The 8,769-nt window shown below is 59.0% G+C and overlaps 1 protein-coding gene across 1 annotated transcript; it reads left to right on the top strand.

Annotated features, from left to right (window-relative positions):
* The first annotated feature begins 2,673 nt into the window (after positions 1 to 2,673).
* On the top strand, positions 2,674 to 4,254 carry UTS2R (urotensin 2 receptor). Its single transcript, XM_007462291.1, has one exon. It carries the CDS (start codon positions 2,755 to 2,757, stop codon positions 3,907 to 3,909), a length of 1,155 nt encoding a protein of 384 aa, XP_007462353.1. The 5' UTR covers positions 2,674 to 2,754; the 3' UTR covers positions 3,910 to 4,254.
* Positions 4,255 to 8,769: the final 4,515 nt, after the last annotated feature.

Raw genomic sequence — 8,769 nt, 5'->3', positions numbered from 1 at the left:
CCCCCCACCACGCGCCGCTGGGAGCCCGCACGCCCCTCCGAGCTCCCGTCTGGGACAGAACCCTCGGGAAGGTTCCCGGAGACGCGTGGCGGCGAGGAGGACGTCCCGAGCGCGACCCCGGGGCTCGGCGCACAGACCTGATGACCCAGTGACTGAGGTGGGCATGGGCGCTGAGAGGGTGCGGGGCGGGGGCCGGGACCTGGTGCGCGGGGCGCCCTCCCCGCCGGCCCGCACTGTGCCAGGTAGGATCGCAGGGCCACTGAGCCCTCCTCGCGCCTCGGGGAGGATGTGCAGAGCTTCGGGTGGCAAGCGATGAGGTGCGCGCCGCGGTCTCGGCGTGGGCTTCGCGTCCCTCCCGGGGGCGCCCTCGGCTCGGTTCGCTGCAGCCCCTGGGGGAGGGCTCCGGAACCCTGACCCCTGGGGGGCGGCGGCCGGGGAGGGAGCCTCCGGCCAGTAGGAAGGCCCCCAGCTGCCCTCGCCAGACTCGAGGCTGGGCCGGGTCCCGCGGAGAGGAGGTCTGGGGCGGCATCTCTGCACCCAGGTTCCCTTCTGCACGGAGGGCTCAGACCACGTCGGGTGGACGCCCCGAGTTTATCTGTGTTAGTGTGAACGCTGGACCTGTAGAGGGAAAAAAACCCGGAGCCAGTGTTTTCCCTGGATGTGGGGAGATGGGGCGACAGAGGGGCCTCTCCTCTCAGTTCAAGTATTTCCAGTTTTAGGTCTTTTTTTCTTATGACGGCAATTTTCACACAGCACGGGTCATAGGCGTGCAATTCCGTTAGTTTTTACACGTGTCTACACCTGTGTAACCACCACCACTTGAGTACACAGCACAAGTCCATCCCTCAGAGTGCTCTCCAGCACCCCCCACCAGTTGACACCCCGGCAACAGCTATCATAGAGATTTTGCCTGCTCCAGAACTTCAGGTAAATGGAATCACAGTGTACTCTTTGTGTCTATTTTGTTTTGTTTTGTTTTGTTTTTCTCAACATAGCATATCTGAGTTTCATCAAGTTGTTGACTGTAGGGTAATTCCATCTTCTTCATCATCTCACAGCATTTTTATGGAGGGGTCACAGTTTCTTTATCCACACTATTATTCAAGGACAGTTGGGTGGTTTCCAGTTCCTGCCTGCTGTGAACATTCTCACTCTTCCTTTTTGTGGACGTTTGCCCTCATTTCTCTTGGACACAAACCTAAGAGTGGAACTGCTGGATGAGAGGACATGCATGTGTCCAACTTTACTTTTTTTTTTTGATGGTGCCAGATTGTTTTCTACAGGGGCTGCACCATTCTGCAGCCCCTCCAGCAGTTCAGGAGTCTGGTTCCTCCACATCCTCCCAGCACTTGGGATCTGCCTTTTTGATTCCAGCCATCCTGGTGAGGGTGCAGAGGTTTTTACCCTAATCTCCTGGATGACTAATGATGTTGAGCATCCTTTCATGTGCTTCTTGGCCATTTGGACATCCTCTTTTGAGAATTTCCTATTCAAATCTTGTCTTTTTTTTTTTTTTTCCAAATGAGTCATTAGTCTTTATTGATTTGTAGTTCTTTCGTATATTTTGATTACTAGTTCTTTGTCTGATATATGTCTTTTTTTTTTTTTTTTTTTTTTGCGGTACGCGGGCATCTCACTGTTGTGGCCTCTCCCATTGCGGAGCACAGGCTCCGGACACGCAGGCTCAGCGGCCATGGCTCATGGGCCCAGCCGCGGAGCGGCACATGGGATCTTCCTGTACCGGGGCACGAACCTGTGTCTCCTGCATCGGCAGGTGGACTCTCAACCACTGCGCCACCAGGGAAGCCCTGATATGTGTCTTCTGATAATATTTTCCTAGTCCATGGTTTACATTTTTTACTCTCTCAGTGCAGTTCTTAATTTTAATGAAATCCACTTGATGGGTCTTTTATTGCAAGTATTTCTTGCTCTTTTTTTGTGTGTGTGTGAGAAATCTTTGCCTACCCAAGGTCATGCAGATATTCTCCTATGTTTCTTCCAGAACTTGATTAATTAATTGATTTACTCTGTTACATACAGGTGCACAGTCCATCTTGAATTATTTTCACGTGTGGTGGGAGGTAGGCATTAAGGCTTATTTTCCCCATGTAGATAAAGAGAGATTACAAGGGCTTTCCCCTCTTTACTAAACATATTTTCCTATTTGAACTTTAAAGTCAGCAGATACTACTTTTGCAATCCGAACAAAATGTATTTTTTAAAACATACAGGAGAAATAAATTGGGAGAAAGGACACAGGGGTCAGCACGGTCTCCCTGCCCTTCACAGATGCGGAAGTGAGGAGGCCTAGGGAGGACTCCTGGTTCCATCCACTGCTGACCCCACCCCTGCAGGCTGCCTGCTGCGCTCTGGTTTTCAGAAAAGTCCAGCCAGCCCAGAGGCCTTTGAACTTGCACTGAGGCCCAGGATGGGGGTGCTGCCGGGGCACGCACGGGGAGCAGCTGGTCTAGGTGGTCCCCCTACATAGCTGGGGAAACGAGGCAGAGTGTTAGAGTTTTGAACGAAGAGTCCCCAAGGGGGTGTTGCAGTTGGCGAACCCCATCCCTCTGCAGGCCTCCCTAGCCCAGTGGGAACTGTGTCCTCTCACGGCCTCCTGGGAGTGGGAGGGGGTGCCTGACCTGCATCTTTAATGGGCATCCTCTCCCGCAGGACGAGCTTGTCATCCACAGATGACCCTTCTCTGCCTAAAGGAGCAGCAGGCCCCAGCCCCAACCCCAGTGTGAGGCAGCGGAGATGGCGCTGAGTCCAGAGCCGTTAAGCAGGTTCCCTGTGCTGGCTACGACAGGCAGCACCATGCCCGAGCCGCCTGGCGCCCCCAATGCCTCTCTCAACAACTCATGGGCCAGCCCAGCTGAGCCCAGCTCCCTGGAGGACCTGGTGGCCACGGGCACCATTGGGGTGGTGCTCTCAGCCATGGGCGTGGTTGGCGTGGTGGGCAACTTGTACACGCTGGCTGTCATGTGCCGCTTCCTGCACACCTCGGCCTCCATGTACGTCTACGTCATCAACCTGGCGCTGGCGGACTTGCTCTACCTGCTCAGCATCCCCTTCATCGTGGCCACCTACGTCACCAAGGCGTGGCACTTCGGCGACGTGGGCTGCCGTGTCCTCTTCAGCCTGGACTTCCTGACCATGCACGCCAGCATCTTCACCCTGACCCTCATGAGCAGTGAGCGCTATGCCGCCGTGGTGAGGCCACTGGACATGGTGCAGCGTTCCAAGGGCTACCGCAAGGTCCTGGCGCTGGGTACGTGGCTGCTGGCACTGTTGCTGGCACTGCCCATGATGCTGGCCATCCGGCTGGTCCGCAGGGGCCACAAGAGCCTCTGCCTGCCGGCCTGGGGCCAGCGTGCCCACTGCACCTACCTGACACTGCTCTTCGGGACCAGCATCGTGGGGCCCGGCGTGGTCATCGGGCTGCTCTACATCCGCCTGGCCCGAGCCTACTGGCAGTCGCAGCGGGCTTCCTTCACGCAGACGCGGCGGCTACCCAACCCCAGGGTGCTCTACCTCATCCTGGGCATCGTGCTGCTCTTCTGGGCCTGCTTCCTCCCCTTCTGGCTGTGGCAGCTCCTCACCCAGTACCGCGGGACCCCGCCGCTCACGCCCCGCTCCGCCCGCATCGTCAACTACCTGACCACCTGCCTCACCTACGGCAACAGCTGCGTAAACCCTTTCCTCTACACGCTGCTCACTAAGAACTACCGCGACTACCGCCAGCGCTCGCTCCAAGGCAGGGGCGCCCACCGGCCCGGGGGTACCCACAACTTCCCGCAGGCCCGCACCAGCTGCCAGCGCAGCTCAGGCCACTCACTGTCCTCCAGCAGCCAGCAGGCCAGCGAGACCATCGCGCTGTCCCAGGCGGCCCCTAGGGGGCTCTGCACCTGAGCGTCCCCAGCCTCCACTTGGGCGCTGGAGTTGGGGTGGGGAGTGGCCCCCAGAGCCCAGGTCACTCCTGGACTCCCCCACTGCCTGCCTCCCTTCCTCAGTCCTCTTCCAGAAAGTTCCTTGCTCTCCCTTCCCCATCACTCACTTCAGCTCCATCAGCCCAGCCACCTTCCCGTAATGCCCCCCTGCCCCGTCCATCTGTGAGGGTTTGTAGGAGGCTCAGGCCCAGGACCAGCTTCTGAAGACGGTGGTGAGTGGAGTCTTCACTGCCCCCAGCAGACGTGACGCGTGGCGGGGCACACACTGGCAGGTGACAGCGTGTAGGCACACAGGCTGCCTGCATGGGACCCTCCTCCTGGCTGGTGCATGGCCTTCTCCCCATCCCTCCCGGCTCCCATGTGGCTCCATCCCTCACAGCTTCAGCACCTGGAACAGTAAACTCTGAGCTCTTGGAGCCTTGTCCTGCCGCAGCAGTGTGGGTGGGATGTCAACGGAGGCAGGACCCCTAGACGTCCCCCCGCACTTGGATGAGCCTGTCCACCTGGCTGGGGAGGAGACATGTCCAGCCATTCAGCATTCCTGACACGGTGGGCGGGTGCCATCAGGCCTGAGCCGGGCCCTGGATGTGGGGCGGGGCAGGGAGCCATCAGCCTCAACCTGCTCAGGGAGGAGGGGCAGCTGGGGCATCACTCCAGGGCAGGAACTCGGCACCTAAACTGAAACCATGAGCCAGAATTCCTCTCCCTTCAGCAGCTCACCTGCCTCTCCCTCCCCAGACCTGGGGGGGTGGGGGTCAGGTGGGGGGTGGATCGTCCAACACACGTAGGGGTTTATCTCATGCCTCCTGTGTGCAGCATCCGAGCTGGGCCTCCTGTGGACATCAAGACCACTGGACCCTGCCTGCAGAGAGCCCGCCCACAGGGAAAGATTTTGGACCTCTCCCCACCCCTACCCAACCGTCCAGCGGCCTGTACACTCCACATTGTGGCCCCAGCTCACATCCCACAGCTGGGTCTCAGCCTTGGCTGCACAACAGACTCACCACCGGCCAGGCCCTCCTGGACCCCTTTCAAGACCCTGACAGGATCCTAACACATGGGCAGGTGGAGATCTACACCTCCCTCCCCGCTGGCCCCTAAGTATGGGGTCCAAGGCCACCAGTGCAACTTGGGACCCCAAATGTTTTTGGAAGTAAACAGCCCAAAGTTTGTACCTTGACCAAGACTCCGGGTCTCTGCTTCCCAAATCCTGATTCCAGGATGTGTTGAGAAGCCCCCAAACTTAGAAAACTGAGACCCCCAGAAGTGGCCGTGCAGCCCCCATTCATCTGTATGTGTGAAGGTGCTCTGTGCGCTGTTTCTCGGAGTGATGCTGAAAAAGCTACATTTTTGGCTCCAAACTTAAGACCTGAGTACCCTGGTTAATGCTCCCAGGTGGTCCGGGCGAGCCTCCACCGCCAGGCCTGGGGCAGCTGCAGGGGCTGCCCTCCCATCTTCTGCTTGGAAGTGCCCAGCCTCTGGGGAGCCTCATGATGACACCCTGAGTGTTTCAGAGTGTTTAAAAATGTTAGGCAGGCTCTCACGCCTGTGTACCCACACACACAGCCACAAGGAGACTCCCGCTGGCCTACTGTGGCTTGGCCGACCTCCCTGGATCCACCACCCACAGCCTCTCCCTCTCCCCTCACCCCAGGCCCCCGGGACCAACCAGTCAGGGACGGGTGATTTACGGAGGCCTAGTCTGGCTCAAGACCCGCAGTTATCAGCCCATCAGGAATGGTGCCCAGCCCTTGGCAAGCTGGACAGCAGAGGGTCCCGGGGTGAGGGGCCAACCGGGGCATGGCTAGAACCGGCTCTAGCAGGTGAGGGCTCCAGTTCAAATGCTACAGCTTTATTGGGGACAGTCTCACACCATAAAACTCACCCGCTTAAAGTGCAAGTAATGATTTTCAGTGAAAAGACAGAGTTGTGCAACCATCATCACCATCCAGTCTCAAGACATCTGACAGGAAGGAAGCTCCAGAGAAACTGACCAATAGGACAGACATAAATAATAGAAGGTTCTATGAAGGAACTGGTTTAGCGATTAAGGGGCTGGCACGTCTGAGATCCATCGATGGGGTGGTGGGCTGGAAACTCAGGCAGGAGAAGATGCTGCAGCCTTGGGGTAGAATTCCTTCTTTCCCAGAAACCTCCAGTTTTGCTGGAAGGCCTCCAACCGCATGGAGGAGCCTCACCCACCACATTCCGGGAACAGACGCCCGGCTGCACAGCTTGGGCAGAGCTGAATGTGCCCCATTGGATGAACACGTGTCGGTTTTGGGCATTTGAGCTGCTGCCACATTTTCTCCAAATGAACAGGGCCGCCGTGGACGCCCGTGTGCACGTCTGTGTGGAGGCGTTGCTGCCCTGGAACCTCTGGACTGTTCCCGGAGGACTGTGCATCTGCTGCTCCTTCCAGCTGCCCTGCGTGAGGGCTCCTGTCCTCATGTCCTCCTGGCCTCTCCGTCCTGCCCACCCTGCCCTCCCTCGGGGCAGGCACTGTTTTATGACAAAAGAGCAGCTGTTCTGGGTAAACTTGGATTAAGAACAGGCAGCTCCGATGGTGACCGTCTCTCAGAGTCACGCACCTGCGGGGCCAGGGCCATAGGCCTTGCTCAGATGGGCAGGGGCGGGGAGGGCAGTGCTGCCCGCAGGCTGTGGGGGGCAGGGGCACCCCCCCTTCCCATCCTCATCACCTTGGCCTCCAACGGGAGTGAGTGCAGGCTTCCTCACCTCCAGTTCTCTCCCAGCTACCTGGGGCTTCCCCACCTGGCAACATGTACTGAGGGAGGGGCAGCCGGCAGGGCCCCTCGAGAGAAAGGGACATCCTCACGGCCATGTTCACTATGGATCGTCTTGCTTCTATAGGTCATCGGAACCCTTTTGGCCAGCTTCCCCTGTCCCCAGAAAGGCACTGACCAGGTCACCACCACCCCCTGTGACCTGGGGAAGGCACCGACCAGGTCTCCCGTCCCCCGTCTCCAGGAAGGCATTGGCCAGGCGTGTCCACAGGTCTGGCTGCTCTCACATCCTGCTGGGAGGCTGGGGCTGCTCCACATGCCGACTCTTTTCCAAGAGTTCAAAGGCAGGGAGGAGGGCTCAGAACCCGGTGTTCACTCTGCAGATTCCCTCATGGTATCCGACGCTTAAGGCCACAGGGCTTTGCTGGAGATCTGGCAGTGTGGACGCAGGGGGGGCAGGTCATCGGGAACAGAGCCAGGGAAGCCCCGGGTGGATGTTCAGCCCCGGGCGCTGGGGCCCTCTGACCTTAACTCCCACACTCCCCAACCACAGTTGGAGCCTCAGATGCTCTTGGGCCTGTGGTGAGGGGCCTGGTCCTGCAGGGCCCCCCTGGGGTGGGCACAGGTGATGTCGGCACCAGCGTGGGCTGCTCCGCTGCCTGCATCCCGTCCCTTCCCTGCCTGCCCCAGAATCTTAGGCCCCCACAGGTGCCAGTGTGGGCGTGGGCCTCTGCCTGGGCGTCCTCCCATTGTCAGGGCCCCCAGTGCCCCAACAGCCTGCACTGGACGCCCTGGATGATAGCATCTGCTCATCCTGAGCAGGGGACCACCAGAGCTGTGCACAGAGCTACTTTACACATAACCAGGGAGGGACACAGGCCACCACTCGAGAAAATCACGACAGTGCCCCTGTCCACTCTGCAAGCATCAGATCCAGACCGAGCTCCTGAAACCTGGAGGCCTCACCTGGGGCTACCGCCTTCCTGGGCTGAGGAGCCAGTGGGGGGAGTGGAGAAAGGAGGAGGAAGGAGAAAAGGGGAGGGATGGGAGGAGAGAGGAGGGGGAGGGGTGGGAAATGACTGGAAGGACCAGGAAGAGCAGCCGGCACTCCTGCTACAGCCCTGGATGCCAGGAGCTGAGTGCGCCTTCTGTCTGAGTCCAGCCCTGGCCAGTAGTGGGGACGGGAGGGCTGTCGGCTGTCTGATGGATGAGCACTAGGACTGAGGGTCACTCAGGGTGATGGACGAGGTCTCGACATTTCAATGCCATCCACCCAACACCCAGACTTGCAGGTGAAGAGGCAAAATGCCAAGGCCAGGCTCAGCCCACGGTGCTCCTTATGGCTTTCTTTTGAGGCACTGTTGCCCTCACTTCAGTCCCGACCACTGCCCCAGGGCTACCCCCCACCCTGCACTGGGGGAATGAATTTCTTTTCATAGACGGCTACTGGGATCCCTTTGTGAGACACTGTGCTCAGATGGAAGGTTTTGTGAATTTGGACTTGGTTCCGGGGCGGGGGGGCGGGCTCCCTTGAAGCTGGGTTAATAGAGCGCGGGCTGGGCAGGGAGGCCTTTGCCGGGGGTGGTGCATGAAGCTCCTCTGGAAGACCTTGGGCACAGAGCCATGGGGACTGGGTGCCCAGCTGCATCGGGAGGGAGCCGTGTGCCAGGCCTGGGGCATGTCCCCGGCCCCATCCCCACCCCCTGCACCCTCTTCCCTGAGTTTCCCCAGCCCACCCCCTTCGGTTCCTATAGCAAAAACAAGGAGTGGGGACAGGGATCATGCAGGCTGTGGGGCCTGTGACCAGGACAGTGGCGGCCAGCACCCAGTGGGGAATGAATGAATGAATGAATGGACAAACTGTCCCTCCACCAGGGACCCGCTGCCCCCTCTTATTCTGTCTACCGTCTTCCTGGAGGTGGTGGAGGGGGTTGGTGGAAGGTGGAGAAGGAGCCAGAGGCGGGTGAGTTCACAGCCGAGTTCACAGCCAAGCTCACAGAAGGCGCAGGGATCCAGGAGCCTAGTGGCAGAGCATCGGATGATGGATGATGGATTTACCAGGTGCAGCACATTCCTGC

The sequence above is a fragment of the Lipotes vexillifer genome, unplaced genomic scaffold (genome assembly GCF_000442215.2).
Source record: "Lipotes vexillifer unplaced genomic scaffold, Lipotes_vexillifer_v1.1 scaffold1691, whole genome shotgun sequence".
NCBI classification, from domain to species: Eukaryota; Metazoa; Chordata; class Mammalia; order Artiodactyla; family Lipotidae; genus Lipotes; species Lipotes vexillifer.
Note: the sequence above shows the minus strand (reverse complement) of the source record. Positions and strands in the feature narration are given on the sequence as shown.